Source organism: Vanellus vanellus, assembly GCF_965231255.1.
Source record: "Vanellus vanellus genome assembly, chromosome: 10".
Lineage (NCBI taxonomy): Eukaryota > Metazoa > Chordata > Aves > Charadriiformes > Charadriidae > Vanellus > Vanellus vanellus.
Window position 1 is genome coordinate 12878046 of NC_138915.1, and position 21499 is coordinate 12899544.

At 54.3% G+C, this 21499-nt stretch overlaps 3 protein-coding genes across 3 annotated transcripts; 1 reads left to right on the plus strand and 2 right to left on the minus strand.

The window, feature by feature from the left end:
• Positions 1-1905: 1905 nt before the first annotated feature.
• On the minus strand, positions 1906-10181 carry TRMT2B (tRNA methyltransferase 2 homolog B). The gene is made up of 13 exons (XM_082488308.1): positions 10148-10181; positions 9452-9675; positions 8417-8471; positions 7802-7921; positions 7291-7390; positions 6228-6298; positions 5630-5776; positions 5395-5489; positions 4626-4840; positions 4396-4497; positions 4095-4214; positions 2992-3091; positions 1906-2168 (listed from the first exon to the last, which is right to left on the minus strand). The coding sequence occupies exons 2-13, from the start codon at positions 9631-9633 to the stop codon at positions 2042-2044; spliced, it is 1434 nt and encodes a 477-aa protein (XP_082344434.1). The 5' UTR covers positions 9634-9675; positions 10148-10181; the 3' UTR covers positions 1906-2041.
• A 2722-nt stretch (positions 10182-12903) lies between these two features.
• Positions 12904-13917, minus strand: LOC309676010 (putative G-protein coupled receptor 34; the record flags this gene model as incomplete). The annotated part of the gene is made up of 1 exon (XM_082488453.1): positions 12904-13917. One exon carries the CDS (start codon positions 13915-13917, stop codon positions 12904-12906), a length of 1014 nt encoding a protein of 337 aa, XP_082344579.1.
• A 6250-nt stretch (positions 13918-20167) lies between these two features.
• Positions 20168-21392, plus strand: LOC309675697 (40-kDa huntingtin-associated protein-like; the record flags this gene model as incomplete). Its single annotated transcript, XM_082488048.1, has 1 exon — positions 20168-21392. One exon carries the CDS (start codon positions 20168-20170, stop codon positions 21236-21238), a length of 1071 nt encoding a protein of 356 aa, XP_082344174.1. The 3' UTR covers positions 21239-21392.
• Between the last annotated feature and the right edge of the window lie 107 nt (positions 21393-21499).

Below are 21499 nucleotides of genomic sequence, written 5' to 3' on the forward strand. Positions count from 1 at the left end.
GTCAGTCACCATTGAAGGAGATGAGGAATAAAGCTGCAGAGGCAGCGAGGGGGACAGCGGGAGGGGGATTCAGCCTCCTCCACTCCGCTGCCGCCGGGTCCTAATGCCCCGCGGCCGGAGCCAGCGGCGTTCCCACCGCTCCTGCCACCAAGTCATCCTTTCTTCCCTTGCGCGTTCCGTAAATTACCCACAGAAAGCCGAAACTGAGCCGGTTCTAAGGATGCGGGACGGCAGCCAAACGCACGGCACGGTCGCTCACAGGTGGGAAAACAAAGAGGTGTTCACAGAGGGCAACGGGAGTTACCCACGACAGAGAAAACGTGGTTGTAGGTCTCTTGCACATAGGCGGCTTCCAGTTTCAGATGCTCAGACACTAATACACAGCAAACAACATATTGCTCCATATATTTGCCCCAAAAAAGCAAAAAAAGATGTCTTGCCCCTGTGGCTGTCCTGGAACCTGATGCCCGAAAGGGACAGTGAGGCCTCTGTGCCACCTTCCACCATTGCAGGTAGAACCTGCCCTTTATGTTCAGCTCTCCAGAGATTAGTGGAAAGGTTTCCTGATCCTCTATTACTTTCTGATTTAAAGTCATTATCTCTCCCCTTCCAATTTGCAACAAATTTCCTTTTGACAAAAGCATAGCCAGGCTCAGCAGAAATCCCTTCAGATCTCACAGCGAGAAGCCAAGGTATGATTACACAAAACAGAACTGCTGGAAAACTGCAGCCTTTGCTATAAACTGAAAATAAGAGGCTGTAAGCGTGTGCAAAAATCTTACACTCGTGGGATAGTATAAGAGTGATGCTTCCTATGCATCAGGAATCTCTCCATCACCTTCCTTTCTGGTGTAGTAAGTCTCAAGTCCTAAACCCATGTGTATTTTAAGCCCCCATGGCTTGAGAATTAGTGGTTGTTATTATTCCAAGCTCAGGATTCCTTAGGACTGGAGTTTAAAGTCTGAAAAATACAGGCGGCTCTCCCTGTTTCCTTGGGAGTTTATCAGCCTTGATTCACCCAAGTCAGATAGGGAAAGAGTCAAGTTTAACAGCCTGCCTGTAGAAATGAGTTCTGCTACTGGTCTGGCCTAAATGACCAGGATAAACCAAAAGGTAACTTCAATACCACATAAAAGTAAAAACTAAAAATAAAAGGAGCTCTCAAAACAATGTGGAGTTCACAAAACACAAGGGAACTCTGTTCTCTCAGACCTACCTCTAGGTTGTAGCCACTGTCTTTTGAGGAGCTAGAGAGAACTTCATGAGGTTCATAGCTTGCCAGTCACTAAGCACAGCAGGACAGATACAAAACACACCACATTTCTGAATTAGCTGTTGCAGAGCAACCTGATGAGGAGACAACTTGTTGCTGCTGACATTTTCACAGGCCGCTTCATATTTAGCAGGGACAGGTGTTGAAGGAAAGACACTGAAATCTGTTCTCTCTTCATTTTGTTTTATAGAAAAATCTTTCTCATTGTCTCAACTTATCCAGATGACTTACAGCGATTCAATATTGGTTTTGGAAGTTTATACAGGAAATATTTCCTTGACTCCAAGAGTCAACATTTTCCCAGTGAAGCATGAGGATTTATGGTTCCTATGACCTCTTCATAGCAAGTTCACTATCAACTTGAAAAACACCTGAAATATCCTCAAAGCAAGCTGTGAACTAATGGCATGACAGTATTAAGAAAATACAGTGGATTTTAGTACTTCATATTCACATGCTGATGGTGAAAACCCACAATACCAGGGAGAGGGTATTTTCCAGGCTTCTTCAACCAGCAGCCCAAGAGGAGGGCTGCAGGGTGGGAAAGGGTGATGAAAGGCTACAGAGAACCTTTTCACCCCAGAAATCCAAGTTTTTCCTTACAGAACAGCGTAGTTAGGCAACCCAAAGTAAGAGCAAAAGCAAAATTATTTATTTTCATACAACTTTAAAGAAAATAAGTTAAAATCCTAACTACATAGACTCTAGTCTTGAGGACAGTAGGAGGTTGCTGCCCAAGCCCTCAGAGCTGGCATACCTGCCTCCTTGTCAGCGGGTGAACAGCAGCACCAGCTCACAATGAACAGTATGAGGAAACATGTCAAAAGGTATAGCCAACGTGGGGGCAAACGGCTCTCCTGACAGCTTCTTCCTTGGGTCAGGTGGGCAGCACAGCCTGTGGAAAGCAAAGAGGGCATCCTTTAGACCAGTAGCAGAAGCCTTCCCACCATTATCAGTAGCACAACAGCACAGAGGATGCACTCAGGAGGTATTGCGTGTTTGGCGAACATCCCTCAGAGACTTCAGCTGACAGTGGCTGAGGTCTGGAACCATCGATAAATGAATCCCAAACCAGCTCTGAAAACCTCATGGACAAGCTGGAGAGTCAGTGGCAGGATTAAAGCTCCCTTTCTCATGAGCAATCCCAGCTGAGAGACACTTAATACCCTTAGGAAATAATACTAAGTTTTGAACTACCTTCATTGGTTACCTGCAGACAGATTTATCACCTGCAAATGGGCCTGCCCCAGATGAAGACTTAGCTATATGATTAACCCTAAGCAGGTGACTAATCCCCTTGGCTTCACTTCATCGGCTAGGGGCCAACCTTCCTGCAGTGAACCCAGTGGACCCCGTATCCCGCATCCAGATATGCTGTTTTGTTGGGGAAGGATGCACAATGACATTATAGCATGTTCACATTCTTTCCTGTTCTTTACTGATAAACTAAAGCATTCTGCTGGAACATAAACCCCAGAGAATACCTGCTACCTTAAACCAGCGACTGCAGCTTGCAGGTAAACCCAAAGTAACGCAGAAGCATAAACCACTTCTGACCATGCACTGACTCATCCTGGATCACACCTGCAGAGCTCACCCAGTGAAATTCAGTTGCAAGAAAAACCTTCCTAAACCAAGGTCAGATATTTATGCCCTTGTCTGGACATAATAGGGTCTGCCACTAAGGTCAGTGGAAAGGAAGAGAGGAGGGTGCTCACTCAAGAAAGTTCCTCATGGCTTCTCCCTCTGGCTTGCAGGAGATGTAGAGCAGCCTTCGGATGGACTTGCAGTTTCGGATGGCTTGCACAACCCTGTAATCTGCAAAAACAGATACTGTGCTTTCCCAGTGACCCACCACCACCGTGAGCTCTCCAGAAGGAATGATTGCACAGTAAGCATCACAGAACCGCATTGAACTGTTAAAAATACAGCGGAAAAAGAATATACACATTTTGCCATGTCCTGTCTCAGATGCAGGCTCTTGGGAGGCCAGGGATGCGACCCATGCTGCTAAGAGCTCAGCCAACTTGGCATGGAAGAGCAGTGGGGGAAATCCCTCCGCTTCCCAGGGGGATGAAGGATGAGACAAACATTGTTACTTAATTAAGCAGAGGCATGTAAAACCTCCCCCACACACTTGTGAGACTGCATCTGGGCACCAGGACCAGTTTGGGACTTCCCAGTACACCCTGGAGCATGTCCAGCAGAGACCACTAAGACAGTTAGGCATGCATGAGGAGAGCATGAGGGCTGGGGCTATTCGGCCAGGGGAAGAGAAGGTGAGCAGGGATCCATTTGCTATCTTCAGGGGCCTCATGGGGGCTTACAGAGAAGATGGAGGCAGAATCTTCTCAGAGGGGCATAAGAAGAGCATGAGAGGCAACACATGCACTACAGCAAGAAGAAATGCTGATTAAATATATTAGGGAAAACATTTTCCGGAGAGGGTACCCACCCTCAAACCACACATTCAAACCTCAACTGGGCTTTATAGCCCTGTGCAACCTCATACAACTCTGAAGTTGCCCTTGCTTTAGCTGGGAGGTTGCACCACAGACCTCCAGAGGCTCCTTCTCTCCTAAATAATTCTGTGAGCCTGCCACAAAAGGTGGCAAAAAGATTAAAGCTGGCTGCTTTAATGAGAAAGCATGATAAAGGCACTGAAAACAGCAGACTCCATGGGATTTTAGCTGCCGTCAGCAACGAGGTAAGAAACCAGAGACTAAGTGAGCAGAGGGTTTGGAGCCAGTATAACAGGTCTCACAGAACTTGTTAAAAATTATCTGTTTTCAAGATGAAAATAAATAGCATATTCTCTCACGGAGCCCAGCTCGAGATGGGTTCACCACAGCAACAAGGGGTCGGGCATCCTCCCACGATGACAGGAGTTGTGGTAACACGGCCTCTGCCTTTCCACTGTGAAACTCACAGTTTGAAATTCCTGTGAAGCAAAAAGCAACCACATGAACTGAGCAGAGTCAGTCTCACCAGGTGTTAGGTATAACATGTAGTACTGCTCTTTGCTGCGTGGAAGTAACCTGTTGGGGTGCCCCCGCTCACTTCTGCTTCCAATTTTTCAGCGGTTAGTTTGAAATTTTCTGCCACGGCGAGTTTGAACTCACCATTGAATGTTGCATTCCACCTGGCATCTTCTATTGCCTTCTCCACCACCTCAATACCAATAATCTTGGACACTTGGTGAGCCAGAGAGAGACCAATCGTGCCTGGAAAAGAGGGATATAAAAATGCTCTGTACATCCATGCTGAAGAAACAAGCCTTTAGAAAGTGGGGATCGTTTTTGGCACGCAAAGCACCAGCCCTGGGAGCCAGGCTCACACAGCCACCGCTCACCCGTTCCACAGCAGATGTCGAGGAGGACAGTGTCCCCACCAGCCTGACTCAGCTCCCCAACCGCCTGGTACAGAACTTCTGCTCCACCCGTGTTTACTTGGAAAAAGGCATCTGGAGAGATGCGAAACTTCAGGCCAAGCACCTCTTCAAAGATGTGCGGTTCTCCGTGAAGGAGCTGGAAGGGGGACTGCTCGTGGGAGCAGCGTGTCATGGTGCTAGCAGAGCACACAAAAAACAGCTGTTAGGAGGCAGCAGGGAGGCAGCTGATTTCCATTTCCATTCCTGGGGTGCTCGTGTGCAGGGGAGGATGCTTCTCCCCCCCCCAACTTCTATTTCATGTGAGCCTTTCAACAGGATCAAAGAATTTTGATTCTTTGTAAGGGATCTGTAACTTGCACATCCTAGAATTCATTAAATGTATCAAAATGACTTCACAGAAGGCAGCAGTCCTAGGGTCTATTCCTCAGTTTTGCTCCTAATGTGATTTACTCTCTTGGGAAAGTCACTGTAGTTGTTTTTTTTTTCTTTAGTTTCCCAGGCTCATAACTCCCATGAGGTAGAACCATAGTGTATTCAAGTATTTCAGGTGTGGAAAACCAAAAGATGTGGCCATCTTAAAACCACGTCTGCAAGAGGCATCCAAACATCTGTCATTCTCTTCAAGCTCTCCCTCAACTGGTAGAATTGAAATTTGATCGGGGGGGGGGGGGGGGGGGTAGAAAAAGGAGGTGGCTTTGTTTCCACTCTTTCCCTGTGTCAAGACACGTACCTCTCTTGGAAATAAAGTGAAGTCAAGGCACAGACTGTTCCAGGTCCACATGTGAAGAACTCCTTAAGCAATGCTTTCTGAGTAGCCAGTGCCTCCTGTCAAGAGCGAGAAAGGAAAACCTGGCTGTTTGGGTAATCTGGTTAGACACCTCTCCCCAGCGATACACCCAGCGAGCTCAGGTCAGCCGGACGCCTGATATGCCTCTTGCCAGGGGCCCCGTCCTCCACCTACTCACCTGGCCCAGCTCCTGGGGGTGGAAGGTGATGATAGCCATGGTGTGGCCACAGCTGGTGGTGCGTACCACGAGCTCCCGCCAGTGTCCACCTTCGTGGAAGAGGATGCAGGGATCCAGGGGGGAGCGACGGATGAACTCCTCATAGCACTGAGCAGAGGGGAAACAGCCCTTGTAGGACAGCAAAGACAACTGCCCTGGTCTCAGCATAACTCTGTGCATCCCAACTGCATGGCCCTTCTACCAGTATCATCTGTTTTTTTCTGTTTAATTTCAATACACTGAGTGAAAGCTCTTTCCAAGTTCTCGGAAGACAAGACACTGAAATAATTGCAATTTGTGATTCTTACATATTTTAATAGATTGGCAGGAATTCATTGTCACTTGTTTAACTTCACTCTTTGGGACAGTTTTGAGACTGCAACATTAACATGCAAGTTTAAAAAAAATATTTATCCATCAACCAGAGTCAGGCCTGAAACTTTTCAGAACATGAAAAAGGACTTGAAAACCCAGCGTAACTAAAATTACAATGTTCTCCCAAATAAGAGTCATGGCAGTCCCTCTATTCCACAGTCTAGGGACAGACTTATTTATTTACCTGTGCTACTTGTTTGTGTTTTGGGGGTATGTTCTCCATGTGGTTGGCTTTCACACAGACAATATTTCTTGCTGGAGAGAAACAGACAGGTATTTAATTGTTTTGTTTCAGGGTATGTAAACCACTGTAGTATCTGACATGATAATCTGTGGAGAGGCCTTTCCCTGAATTCTCCCACTGTACAAAAAAAAAAAAGAAAAAAACCCAAACAACTCGTATGTAAGTGCCCCGTCACTAAATCCTGTGATGTTCTGGGTACCCCCAGTCTGCAGGACCTGCCAGAATTACTGTCACTAAATTCCATGAAGAGGTTGGAGCTCCGGGAGCTTTTTAAATGTCCTCTAGCAACTCCCGAAGGAGCCACTGCACTGTTCTTAAACTAAGGGAGCCAGAGCAGAGCAAGCTGCTTTTCTGACTGGAGAGTAATGGTGTGGGCATACAGCAGCAAAGCAGTTTAGGCTGCCTGGAAGACAGCATCCCCACTTCAGTTTAAATGCTAAACTTCTGTCAGAGGTAAAATGCATCCATGGAATTATTTTTTCCATGAGAAAAGAACCCAGCGACCACCCCAGTGCCTCTTGCTATGGATGTTGAGAAGCAAAACCTAGTATCGATGGTGTGAACGAGTTCACCACTGAGCAGCCTGCAAGGAGCACACAGCTCACATCTTTGTTGCACAAAACCAAACCGCCTCTCACATGCCAAACGCTCCAACGTTACTCTGCTGCCTATGGATGTGCACACCCCCCCGTGCTCTCCCTGCTTAGCTCCCGGAACACGCCAAAACCACAGAAAGAGCGTAATTAATAACAAAGCTAAATCCTGGAGGGGCTGCTACCACAGCTGTCATCCTTGCTGCTGTATTTAGCAAATTAGAAGCTGGTGTTTCTGAAGAAACTAATGAACTGAGGTTTTAAAATTGCTGCCCTGGACTTGGTGGTGTTTCTGTTGGCATCCTGCAGGATTCAGCCTTCTAACTCGGGTGGAGACTGGCCCAGCAGAGCCTCACCCCAACTGCGCCCACGCCAGCAGCTTTCTACCCCGCTCCTTATCCTGCACTGACCTTTGCCAGTTCCCACATACAACCCCACGGTTTTGGGGTTCCCATCTGGTCCTCGGTTCACAGAGAAAGTAGATTTGTTTCGGTAGCCATTAATGACAGGCTGAGGGAGAAAAGAAGGAAAAGTAAAGCCTTGGATTAAAAGAAAAAGTAATGGAAGCGAAAACCCAGCCTGGTTGTTCTGTTGGCAACACAGGAAGATACACTTGAATGTGCAAAACACAGAAGCAAAGCTTGTGCACGAGACCCCTAGTACTCCCCCTTGGGAAGAAGAAATGGCTCTCTGTGACAGAATGGTGACAGGTTTATCAGGGAAGGCTTGGGCACAAAAAGCGTTCCTAACCACTGGGCTCATTTCACTCTCCAGCAGTCACAGGCTGCAAAGCAGAAGCTAGCACGGACTGCCACAGACATATTCTCTGCAACCAAGTAATGCCCACTATGAGACTCTTCAGGAGTTGAGTTAGAGACTGTTAGTGGCTCAGAGTGGACAGCGCTCCCACAGGATACTCACCGAAGGGACTACAGGCTGGAGAGGACAGCAGAGTCCATCACGTTTCTGCGCACCTATGCCCAGCTCCTCAAGACGAGATGCCAGCGTCTGCAAAACCTTCCTCTGGCTTTTATACTTCACCTGCAGAGGAGTCCTAAGCCAGAAACACTCTCACAGGACCACACGAAGGTAGGCAGCTCTTCATCACCCACCTCTGGGAAGGCTAACAGGTGGGAATACTGCAAGTGGTATATAGCCGTAGAGGAACTCTGCCTTTCTCATCACCACAGCCACTTGGAGCAACAGGGAGAGAGAGAAATCCTGTGTCTGTGGTCCCCAAGCGCTGGCCCGAAGCACTCAGTCCAACCTGAAGCTCCACTGAAGCAGCTGTCCTGCACTGGACAGGATCGCTGTGCGAGAGCCCATCCTCTGTGCTGCTGGTGACCACACACACCACCCACAGGGAGCCTCCCAGTTCTAGCCTTCACAACAACTGAAGAATCAAAGCAGTAGTAAATGGGGTCTGAAGAGTTTACAGCATTAAGCGACTAAGATGCTAGGGGCTGTTGCTCAAAGGAGATAGAAGGGACAGCTGGGGCAGCACGACAGAGAAAAGTCCACATAAGCACATCTTACCTGCAGCTGCTCTTGATAGGGAAGTCTCCACAGTGGAGTTGCCACATTTGCTAACCTGGAAAGCACAACATCACTATAGTGCCCAGAGCTACTCATCTCCTGATACTTATGGCATAACATCTCCCCCAGCTGCTTCATGGGCCAGACTGTTCTGGTACAGGCTCTGCACCAGAGCAGGCTGTAAACATTCTAACTTCCTCTTTATGGCACCTTCCTGGTGCAGAATACTTGAGGCTGGAAGAGGGACCCAGGAACCACAACGACCAGTTCTCCAGAGGACAGGCTGAGCCTTTGGCATAAGATGGACCAGCAATGCCTGGGTGTCCTGGGTAACCCAGGTATCTTTCTGATCCCCCATTAGAGGACAGGGCCAGGAACAGCGTTTTCCCACCATAGGAACCGAGAGGTCCTGCTGAGCCCTTAGTTTGGTCTGACTTCAGCCTGGTAAAGCCAGGGGAATGAGTATTCAAATGCTACTGGGGTCAGAGGGAAAACAAAACAAAACAAAACAACACAACAAACTGCAGGAAGCTTTCTCCCACTGAATCAGAGGCTTTGGCCATCCCCTGCTGCTCCAAGGACAGCCTGAGTCCTGTCTCCCTGGAGTTTTCCCCTAGAAGAGCAAGATGCTTCTCTCATCATTCTCATCATCATTCTCTGCATCATCTACCTGCTCACATTTCCAGCCACTACTGCATCTTTTTTGCTAATGCTGTACTAGATTAAATGTAATGCTGTACTAGATTAAATCCACCACAGTGATACGCACAGTTTGTGTGTAGCAGGCAGGGAATTATTGACTTGCTTACTTTTTGCTTGCCGGTATGGCAACTGCTCTGATCCTTTCCTCTTAGACCTTTTCCTTTGTCTTTTCCATTATTCCTATCCCCAGGCCAAGCTCCAGGGAAGCCAGCTGAGCCCTGGCTCTTCTACTGGGGAGAGCTGGGCGGAGGTGAAAGCCCTGATCCACTGCTCTAACCGCTTCAGGCGCTTGGTGCTTTGGAAAAGTGCCCGGTCATTTTGGAGGAGCCGTACCTCTCCTCCCAGGAGGAACCCGGCAGGCTGCAGCCCTCCCTGGCCTTTTGCTTCTCCTTCCACTTGGCCGCTGTCTTCTTCTCGGTCAGCAGGCTGCGGTCCCGACCGGGCAGGCTGCTCAGGAGAGCACACGAAGGGCGAAGGTGCCGGTGCGGTAGCCTCAACGAGCAGGACAGAGCCATGGTGGGAAGGAGAGGGGCTGTGATCCCCCGTCAGCCACACACCTGGAGACGAGTCGAGAAAAACACTGTGCTCGTCGCCAGCTCCGCTCCAGAAACGAAACCACGTAGTTTAAAAACACGCCCAGGGGATGGATCTGTGCTTTGCTCGGAGCTGCCGGGCGCTGCTGGCAGCGCAGCGAGTGCCCCTGCCCCGGCGAGGGGCGGCTGGAGGCGGCGTTCCCTTCCCTGCCCGCGGCTCAGCGGCCCCGCTTGCCCGGGGCTCGCCCGGTGCTTTCACCGCTCAGCTCCCGCCGCTGGCGGCCGATCGCCCCCCCACCCCACCGCCCCCGCGCCCCGGCTCTCGCATGGCAGAGCGGCCTCCCGGGGGCACCGGGGACCTCCCCGCCGCGCTGGGAGGCGGCCGAGCCCGCTGCCGGGGAGCCAGGCCCAGCCCCCCGGCCCCCCCCCCCCGGCCCCACGCGTGCCTCCGCTCGGTGGCCAGTCCCGCCGCGCTCCCGTGGCCCCCGTGCCTCACCTCCCGGCCCGGCGCCCTGCGGGCCCGCCAGCGGCGGCGGGGCGGTGGTGGTACCCGACCCGCTCCCCTCGCCGCCCCGCGGCCGCAGCGGCGGCGGTGCCCAGGCAGCCCGGTCCCCCGGAGCGCCGCGCCTCGGGGAACGCGACAGCGGAGCCCGGCAGCCGCGCCGAGGCCTGGCAGCGCCCGGCGGAGCGGGGCGAGGGGCCCCCGCTGTCCACGCCGGCGCGGGGGGGTGGATCCGGTGCCACCGCAAGGCGCCCCAAGCGGCCCCTGCCCGTGTCGGCACCCGGAACAGGCAGAGCGGCGGCGGGTGGCGGCAGGATCCGATCCCTCCCGCCCCGGGAGACCCGTGGCCCGCAGGACACGGCCGAAGAGCCGCCCCGCCGCTCCCGGACGGCGGGACAGGGAACCGGCCCCGTGACACCCCCTGCACGGTCCCCAGAGCTCGCCCGGGGCCCTGCTGGCAGACGGGGCTGCACGGCTGAACCCCTTGGCTCAGCGTCGCCCGCACTAATTGCAATTAGTACAGATACGGTCGCTCTCGGACCCGGTGCCTCGAGGAAAGTAGACATGTCGTAGGGCATCTGCCTCTCGCGACTGAGCATCAGCCCCTCTGCCCTGTGGCTTCTCCCACCGCCCGGGTGCCGCCTCCGCTTCGCTGCCTGCCTCCTCCATCCTCCTGCCTGCCAGCCCACCCCCCGCGCTGCGGGTTCCATCTCCTCTCACCCCCACCATCGTCCTTCTTGTTTCCCCCAAAAGGAAACTTGCATTGGTGTTGTGTGTCCTGTACCCGCTGCGGAGCGGGCGTGGGGTGCTGGCCAGGTGTGGGGTCGTGAGGATTTCTAGCCTCTGTGCTACCGTACAGGCAGGGAGGTGTCGAGGGACTTTGCCTTACAAGGGGGGAAACTTGACTTCCCACAAGCTGTATAGGGCACATGTACTCTGGTGTTGCGGTGCTGAGGCTTCTGAACCACATACCGTTTCTGCTTCGACTCTTGTTAGTTGGAAAACAAGAACACTTTTGTGACCTTTATTTGCAGCTTTCCACAGGAAGACCTTGGCTTTTGGTGTTTCCCCCCACCCCCATTAAAGAGAAAAATATCCCTCTCCTGTTTTTAATGTTTTTAGTAGCAGAGATGAAAGAGCACTGTGAGCCTTGTCCTCTGACTTTCAAGGTGCTCCTTCGACAGAGCTACAGTGGGGTTTTGGGTTGCTCAGTCCTTAACCGGAAAGATCAGAGGATTCAGTCTTTCACGTAACATTTTATTCCCCCAAGTATTATTCAAGTGTTACTTGCAGTTACTAGAACAGTTCACAGTCTGAATGAAAATCCTCCCTCCTCCTCATTGCCCAGACTCTGTTTGCCTGATGTGTGAGCGGCTCAGTCTGTATCTCCAAGTCTGCAGTCTTCTAAAATAAGCAAACAGATGAACATACAAAATGGAAAAAATACAAACAGGGAAATGTTATCTTCTGCAGGAAGAGGATGGACAACGAAGAATAAGAAAGGCAGAAAATCTTGCTAGGTGCTTCTGTGGTGCGTTCCCTTTGGCCGTTGGACCCCTTGATGGATGTTCTTGGCATGATCTAAGCACCAAACAAGTGCTGTGCAATGGCCAGGCAAAGCTGCTGGTCCTGGGTGAACATGCCAGTGAAACGAGCAAAGGAGAATTGCTAAAGGAAGCCCAGAGCTGTCTGTTTGAATACACAGAAAAATGAGGCTGACCTGGAGTTACAGACTGGTAACAGGAGAGGAAAAGTTATCATTGTCCCAGTTTGGGGTTACAGGTTTGCAGTGTTCTCCAAGGCCCGCAGTGCACATTTCTGGGATCCATCATGAAGCAAAATATTCACTCACTCCCCAAGTAATGCTCTGATGGGTGTCTCCCTCTTCTTTTCCCAATGCTTCCGCCCTCATCATCTCCCTTTCCCTTTCCCTGCTTTCTCTAGTGTGGAGATGATGTGGCGCTTAGAAAACACTCATGGCAGATTCCCATTCCCATTCTTCTTTGCCTCTTGCATCCTCCTGGAAAAAAGACGGTTGAGGGGGGACCTCATCCATGTTTATAAATACTTAAAGGGTGGGTGCCAGGAGGATGGGACCAGGCTCTTTTCGGTGGTGCCCAGTGACAGGACAAGAGGTAACGGGCACAAACTTGAGTATAGGAAGTTCCACCTAAACATGAGGAGGAACTTCTTTACCTTGAGGGTGGCAGAGCACTGGAACAGGCTGCCCAGGGAGGTGGTGGAGTCTCCATCTCTGGAGACATTCAAAACCCGCCTGGACGCGTTCCTGTGCAACCTGCTCTAAGGTGTCCCTGCTCTGGCAGGGGGTTGGACTAGATGATCTCCAGAGGTCCCTTCCAACCCTATGATTCTATGATTCCCATTGCTCCTCTTCCTCCCAGTGGAGGAGACTGTCTCAGTCGTGGGCTCTGTACTTGCCCTTCCCCAGTCTGGGTGGAGACCTAGGCCAAGGCTGTTTCTCCTTTGACACTTCCAGCCTCCATTCTTCCTGGGTAATATGTTCTTCAGCTGTGTCAGCAGAGCTGGTGCAGGAAAAACAGTCATGCTTTCCTCTTCTTTTACCCCCCCCCGGGAAGCTCTAGCCCTGGTGATGTCAGTGGAAGAAACATTAAGTGGTTCCAGTTTCTTTCTCCATCTTCCCACCAAGCCTTGTCTGGTAAATACCATCAGTCAGAGCAAATCCTTGATGAGAAGGTCCCACGCCTGAGACCTTGGCCCCACTGGAAAGCCTATGCCTCTGTCACAGACCTGCTGTGGTTCAGCCCACCCTGGTTACCTAGGAGAGCTCTCTTCAGCCTGCCCCGGATGGTGCAGACCACAGCCCTCCGGAAGCTGCTGGACAAGAAGAAGAAGATGACTGGGTCAAGGCAGCTGTTGAGGGCTGAGATGCAGAGCACAAGCTCATTAGCGAGGTGGAGACCCTGCTTCCAGGGCAGACTAGAAATGGCCCCTACTTGTGCAAGGATGTAAGGAATGCGGATGATGTGATAGGGGGTGAAGCATACAATGAAGATAATCAGGACTACGAAGGTCTTGGTGATGGCTCTCATGCTGGTCCTTTTGTTCAGCTGCTGAGCTTTCACTGAAGAGACTCTGTGGAGCTTGGCAAATATCTTGCTGTAGAAGTAGAGGAAGAGCAGCAGCAGGATGAAGAAAGTAGCTACTGCGACCATGTTAAAAGCCGCTGCTGTAGTGCTTTTGCTTCTGAAGTGGAAGCACTTGTGGTCACAGGACCCTTTTTCTCTTGTCTCAAAAAAGAAAGGCAGCATGAACACTGTGTGCACAAACCAAACCACCCCAGACGCCATGGTGCTACATGACACAGTGTGAATCCTAAATTTCTGCAGGGGCCGGATGATCTTCAGGTAGCGGTCGAGGCTGATCAGGCTGAGGAATGTGATGCTGACATACATGTTGAGGTAGAAGAAGGCCCCGACAATGTTGCAGAAGATCAGAGGCTCGCTTCTGCTTTGAAAGGCGATGCGAAAGGGCAGGCAGAGGGAGAGCAGCAGGTCAGAGAGCGCTAGGTTCCTCATGTACACAGTGATGGAGGTCTTGCGCTGCGTGCCGCATGAGAACACCCAGAGCGCCAGGGCGTTGCTGAGCAGCCCGATGATGAAGATGAGGGAGTACATCACAGGGAGCGTCACAGAGAGGAACTCGTCTTGGATCTGGTAGCAGGAATTGCTGAGTCTGTGCTCTGTGAGCTGGCTGGCAGGAAAGGGGGTGCTCGGGGAGTCCATTGTTAGGGCCATGGATCTGGAAAGAAAAATGCAGGAGGTGTTGGAGCAGACATCTGCATGAGCTGGCTCCATACAGGCACCGTCACTTGTAGGTATTGAAGACCCCTGTGGTACCTCTGTGGTTCCTTGGTGCCCCAGGTCACTGCAAACACAACTCTGCAGTCCCCCAAACTGTTATGTGAAGGCCACCGGCTTGCATAGCACACAGAAAACGGGACTGGGGACTTAGGAGCATGAGTGGGCCAGGCTCACACGCTGGCTTTTCAACACTGCCTTCTGCCCTGTGGGGCTCAGGCCTGCAGGGAAACCCCCACAGACAATCTGCTCGCTCAACACTGATGAGAAAACAGGTCACCATGCTCCTGCCACAGGCTGGTCCGGGTGGCCGGCAGCACTCTGCTGTCCCAGGTGTGGTAACCGGCTTTCTCCTGGCTTCTCTCGTGCTGTTCTGTGCTACTCTCTGCTAAGGAAGGACTTGAGACTGGAGTGGTGGAAGTTGGCTGCTGTGTGCTAGGTGAGCACACCCTGCTAAATACCAAAATCTGGGGCTCCTCAGCAGGGGAAAAACACATTTTTGATTGTACATGAACAACCAAATGGGTATAGCAAACATGAATTCAGATCACATGCAGCATGATATGTATGGGTATATTGACGTTGTTGAGGGACACTGCTGAGGTCTGCCAGTGCTCCCTACTGTCCCCTCTGAGGCTGGGAAACCAAACCCACACCCGGCCATTCCTTCATCACCAGTCTGCTGCTCTCACATCAGATACCCAGGCTCATCTCAGGAGCAAGGCCCCCTCCGCTGGACTCTTCCCTCCTCCCCAGGTCTCCCTCATGCCCATCCCTTCTCGCCTGGTGATCCCGGCACTTGCAAGGTGCAGGATCATGGGACAGGGCTGCAGCTCTTGGTCAGCAGTGACAGTGCAGGGTGTGCACTAACGCTGCTGGAACTGGTGTTTAGGCTGGAGCTCTGACTCTGGGTGCTGCATGCGTGTGTGTGCCTGTGTAGCTTTGGTCTCAGCCTTCTTCTCATGATTTTCCCCACAGCCGCTTTTCCATCCATGGTGCAAGGTCGCAGGGCTCCTGCGCCAGCAAGGGAAGGCAAGGAGCGAGCCCACATTGGGGATGGAGCCACCGCAGCCGTGGTGACCCGGCTCTGCCCGTCCCTGATGGAGACTGACCCCAGAAGCACTTTGCAGGCCCGTGAGCTCCTGTTTGCCCCAGGCAGGGATGGGAGATCTGGCTCCTTCCAGCCCCTCACCCTTCACTCTCCTCCCTGCTTTCCATGATGTCGAGTTACCTGTAGCTGCAAAAACCTTTAACTTCTTTCCCACCTGCCACAACTTGTCTAAAAGACTTCTCTGCTCCTTTCATACGTCCCCAGTGCAGACTGCAGGGCAGAGCCAGCCTCGGGCACCTTAGGACAGTGGCAGCAGAGATAGCTGGATTTGCTCTTGTGACACACAGTGCTTTAGAAACACCATGTGTTGAATGCCTCAAAGTCTCAGTTCTGGCTTGATGCACAGGGGTGATGCCACCGGGCACCTGACTGCTTCAAGCTGGATCTTTGTGGCATCCGTGTGCACCTGCGTACGCACCCGCCGCAGTGCCTCGTACCCAGGGGGCTGTGCAGGTCCCTGCAAGGGCAGGCACCGACCCCTGTGTGTGTGCACAGCCTGACTACCGGTACAAGCATATAGAGAGCTGAGAGTGTGTCATGCAGGGGTGTGTGCATGTATGTACAGCTGTGTGGGTATGTGCATGTACGCACATTTGCATGGCAGCGTCACTTTCATGTGCGAGTGAGAGTTGGTCCAGTGATGCACACGCTTTGTGTGTGTCTGCACGCTTGTGACTACTATGGAGCTGTGACAGTTTGACAGTTTGCCTGAGTGTGAACAGCTGTGCTGCAGTCCCTGTGCCTGTGTGTGACTCCAGCCATGCTTGAGCCCATTGTGTGGCAGATGTCCCTGCCTGTCCTGGGCTCCTTCTGATGAGCCCATGGCTCTCCCTACCCAGACCCAGCCCAGCTTTTTCCACTAGCCATAGCCCCAACCTGAGTTAGGTGGCCTCAGTACCCCCCTGTTCCCTCTTCCCCCCCTGACACTCACCCCCATCACAAAAATACCCCAATGACTCATATCAGGAAGAAAAGTCACCCCAGACTCACCTACCTCTCTCAGCTCAGCACCTCTCCTCTGCTCCTTCCCCTGCTGTGACAGCGTTTCCTGCTCTCACCGGGGCCCCTATAAGCCCTTGGCTGGTGACGACATCTCTCACCGTGACAAACATCCTCCACGGTTTCCCAGCTCCTCCCATGTGGGCTTGATGGGTTTTTCCCCTTCTGGCCCTGGAGAAGGGGTGCATTTTGCAGGGGTTTGTCCTCATGTAGGCTCTTCAATGCACCCCATGCACCCAATTACCTGAGCAAGCAATGGCCACAGGAGCAGCTCACGTGAATGAGATAATTTAGAGACTAATGGTCCAGCCCAGGGTGCTTCTCTCTCCAAATCAGCTCATTCACACCAGCATAGGTCAATCCCCAAGCTGAACCCGATATGCCTCAGGAAAGCACCATCCACTGCCCACGGGGACCATGGGGGATGCCGGGCACTTACAGGAGAGCTCAGCCCCAGGGAGATAGGGCATGGTGGTGTGCCACCACTCACAGCTACCCCATGGCATCGGAGCTGTGAGCATGGGTCTACACTGGCAGAAGGAGCGGAGTTCTCCCAGCCTTTGCCCATGCTGAGGGAGAAGCAATTCAGCTGGAAGTCCTTGAAGCATCCATTTTCTTGGAGACCCTTGACCTGATCCTGTACTGGCTTCAACCCTGCCCAAATGATATTCCCAGTATTGCCTGCACCAAGCGCCTGGCTGGGGTGGTGTGGAGACAGACCAGAGCTGCCAGGGCAGCTCCTCCGGGCAGGGGAATTGCACAGAGAGGGGACAGGCGGCTCATCCCCCAGCCCTCCTCCCAGATACCGAAAGCACAACAGCCACGTGCATGGAGCACATTGTTCTGCAAACTGTTTCCATGTTACTGGATTTAGCTCGCAGAGCTGTGTGAGGTGCGCCCACACAGACACAAATAGCCCCGGCAGGCAGGGGAGGAAAGGGCAGGTGATGGCAGTGGAAAGGAGAAATCCTTTCATATGCTGCTTTCCGCCAGCTGCTGCAGCAGGGTCTGGCTGGGGCTGAGAGAGCACACGGAGCTGTACACAGCCGCCCTGACCAAAGATGGGGCAGCACCCTCCGTGCTGTCAGCACTGCTGTACACCCGGGGAACGGGAGGCACCAACAGCCAAGGTGTCTGGGCAGAGACGGGCACAGCTCAGGGTTGAGCCCAGCATCCTCCCAGCCCCACAGCAAGCGCTTCAGCCCCTCTTCCCACAAATAGGACTGTCTCCAACCACCCAGGCAGCTCCTCATGCCCCCTGGAGGGACCTGAACTCAGGATCTCTTCATCTGCAACTCACGTTCTGGCGCAAGCCCCAAAGGGCAGTAAATGAAGCAGGTCCTGAGGAGTGAGTCAGTCCTCCAGCCACGTGCGTCCCAATGTGAGCAGTGTGAAACATCTGTCAGCAGCACAGGCAGCGCTGAGCTCTTGGAACCAGAAGTCCCTGCTGTGACCAGAGCTTGGGGGCTGCCGGGCAGCTCGTGGGGGCTACGGAGGTCTGAGCCCCTTGGGGGAAGGAGCTGTCTACTTCCCACCCTCCAGCTTCCCACCCTTCAGCCGCTCTGCGAGAGGCTTTAGGTCTGGCTGCATTCAGACCCCACAAAAGTGGGCCAAGCCACCGTTCATGCGGGCTGAAGAGAAACCCCTGCCTGTACCTGCCTGCGCTCTTACCCCTCAGCAGGGACTCATGCAGGAAACCTGTGGGCAGGCACTGCGCTGCCGGGGCTTGTGTCAGCACCAGCTGCCCTCCAGCAGCAATGCCACTTCCCAGGCCATCCCTGCTGCTCCTCTGCCTCCCCTCAGCGGGACTCCCCCAGCCCACAGGCAGCCTTCCCAGTACCGGCAGCATCAGACTTGACCCTGAAGCCTAACCCAGACCTGGGGATGGGCTGGGTCACCTGCCATCCTCTGTTCCACTGCAAGGCACATACTGACTTAGTGACTCTGGGAAACAGGAATGAAATCCAGATCCACAGGGTGCTTTACCAGCAGGTGCACGGGGCTCCATTTGAAACGCCTTGGCTGTGCTCCTCAGACACCCCGCGCCCAGACAGCATTCATGCCCTGGGTGAGCTCAAAGTGCAGCTTCCCTCCAGAGAGAAACCACGGCTTCCCTGCAGGGCCAGCATAGGAGTCACCCGGTGACTGCGAGTCACCGGGAAGAGGATTTGTTCCAGCTGTGGAAGTCTTAAAGCCTGAAGAACGGAAGTCGGAGGCTGTCAAACCACTGATTTCTCCGGCTTGTCCTAGCATCTTGTGCTGCATCAGCTTCACCCACAGCCCTTGCTGATTAATTAGGAAAGATAAACCTAAGCAGACCTGCCAGCCAGCAGGCAGGTAACTGTAAACTGAGAAAGGCCAGGAGATTTGAAAGTGCATTTCTACAGTATCAGCTGTCTGGTGTCCACCACTTTCAAACATATCCATATGGATAAGCTCACCACCACACTCACATCCCCTGTGTTCCTGCCCAGCCCTTCTGCAGTGTCCCAGCTCCTGAAAGGGCGCAGGGACAGAGCTGGGAGGAGTGAGCTCCTGGTTGCTGTCACCCTGGGTGGGAGCCATGAGGGCATAAAGGAGAGAAGTAAGGCCAGGCTTGCGGGGAGAGATGTGTTCTATTAGACTGGCTGGTACCACTGGGATGGCACCAGCCTGGCTGCGCAGCCTAGTCCAGAGTAGAGGTTGGTGGAGCAGAGGTGTGTTCTGGGACTGGGAGCAGGAATAAGGTCTTTAGTCCTGAGGACGAGTGGTTACAGCCCGTGCTTGGCTTCAAGCGCAGGAAGCACAAAGAGCACCGCAGCTCACAGGCTGTCTTGCAGCACAGTGAGACGCTGACAGCTTATGGTCTGTGTGGCTGTTGTGAGCTGGTGTTTTGTGAGCATTGTTATGCTGCGGCATCATCACTCATTTGGGGAATTTTTTACTCATTCTGAAGAGGCACAGAGGGTTAAGCTACGTTATTGACCACACTTCAATTTCACTTGCCAGCTTTGCAGTACCTTTCGTGAGCTAAAAGCATAGGTCAGAGCGAGTTTTTCTCATGTTTCTCTTTGGGGTTTTTAATACACGAATTGAACTCTGAGCATCAATGAGAAGTACTGAACTTGAACTTCAGTTTCAGGCACTGACACCCACTCTGTCCTTTCAGACTAAGCTTTTACCAGTGTGCTGATGGGACACGTGTAGGAAAGTGCCCACGTCACAGCAACCGCATGGCTGCTCTGAGCTTGTTCGGGACAAGCTGAGAGCTGAATGCCACCTGCCACCAAGCCTGGCTGATAAGATATTCAGCAGCGGGGAGAGCAGGAGGAAAGGCTGGTGGCAGAGGACCCCCACAGGGCTCCCCAGCCATGTCACCTCAGCTCACGGTGTGGGTGGAGTTTGGTATATGTGCTCATACATATAGGAGTACAGTCTCTCTCAGCAGGACCAAGGCTGGATGAAGACCTTTCCTGTGGCAGCACCGTAAGCAGATGCTCAGGGAAAAGCTAGAAGCAGGCAAGCATGCATGGTACTTCCCCTACCCACTTACTGTCTTTGGCACCGAACACTTTCAGTGCTGCGGATTTCCCGAATCAGATGCGGTTTATCTATTTTTAGGAACCCCAAGAGCTCTCTCGTCCAAGTGTTTATCTGTCACCTTTTGAACTCACATAAAATTCCTTCCCCCCCCGCCCCCCCTTCGGCCCAGGGTCTCACCCACCTGCCATGGGGGTAAACTCTCATGGTTTGACCCCGGCTGCTGCCGGCTTCACCCGACAGCCCGTTACCCCCCTACCCGCCGCTCTCCCGAGGCACCGCCGCGCTGGGGACGGGACGGGGGGCGCGGGGCCGCTCAGCCCCGCCGCGCCAGGGGCGGGGCCTGCCCGGCAGAACCACGCCTTCTAGTGGGCGGAGCGCCGCTTAGACCAGTCGTCGGTCTGCAATAGCCACGCCTCCTCCCCGCCTCTTCAGTGCTCCGCCCCGCCGTCCGCGTGACTACGGATCGGGCGGCGATTGGCCAGTGGCGTCTGAGGCGGAGCAGGGCGGAGCGTGACGTGGCGCGTCATTCGTGTGCGGCGCGCGATGCTGTCGGCGGCGGGTGGCTCCGGCCCCGGCGGGGCGGGCGGCCCCGGGCCGGGCCTCGGCGGCGACGGGGACTTCCTATCGCGGTACCGGTTGGTGTCAGCCAAGCTGCGGCGGCGGTTCCTGCGGAAGCCGAACGTGGCCGAGGCGGCGGAGCAGTTCGCGGCGCTGGCGCGGGAGCTGCGCGCCCAAGAGAGCCTGCCCTACGCGGCCTGGTGCCAGCTGGCGGTGGCGCGCTGCGCTCAGAGCCTCTTCCACGGCCCCGCCGAGGCGGCCGCCCTGGCCGAGGCGGCGCGGCTCTTCCTGCGCCAGGAGCGGGACCTGCGGCAGCGGCTGGGGCTGCGCGGCGGCTTCGGCGAGCACGTGGCGGCGGCGCAGAGCTGCGGCGCCTTCGCCGCCCGCCTGCACCTGGAGCGGGGGCAGCCGGCCCTGGCGGCCGGGCTGTGCCTGGAGCTGGCGGCGGCGCTGCGCGACACGGGCCGGCCCGCCCGCGCCGCCGCGGCCCTGCAACGGGCGGCCGAGCTGCTGGCGGCGGCGCGGCTGCCCTTGGAGGCGCTGCGCTGCCTGGCCGAGCGCGCCTCCTGCCTGCTGCTGGGTCGCGACTACGCCGGAGCGCTGGCGGCGCTGACGCGGGCGCAGGCGCTGGCCGGGGCCGGTCTGGGGGGCGGCGGCGGGGTGGCGAGCGGCGGCGCGTTCGTGGATGTGCTGGCGCGGTGCGAGGTGTCGCGGGTGCTGCTACTGCTGCTGCTGCAGCCGCCGCCCGCCAAGCTGCTGCCCGAGCACGCCCGGACGCTGGAGCAGTACTGCTGGGAGGCGGCGGAGGGCGGCGCGGCGGCGGGGCCCGGGGGCGGCGGCGGCGGGGCGGGCGGCGGTCTGCCGGCGGCGTCCACCTACCTGCCGGCCGAGCTGTTCCTGCTGCTGCAGTCGGCCGTGCTGGCATGCCAGGAGAAGGATGCAGAGGCGCTGAAGGCGCTGCAGGCCGAGCTGTGGCCGCTGCTTAGCGCCGAGCAGAACCACCTGCTGCACCTGGTGCTGCAGGAGATGCTCAACCCCGCTGGACAGGGGCTCTGAGTGCCACTGGATGGGCTGGGATGGGCACTCGCAAGGCTGGGCTCGGGCCCAGTGCTGAAGCTGCAGCCCGTGTCAGTGTGTCCTCTGTGCCGTTACTTATCTTTAATACATGTTCTGTAATAGCAGTGAGTAACAACCGGCGAGTGAATGTGTTCATCTTCTCTGCCTTGTGTTGTAGTAAACTGCCTGTGGTACATGTTGAGAGTTGTCATGCTTGAACAAGTGCAATCCCGAGGCAGAGGGGCTGATTTGAGGTGGAGC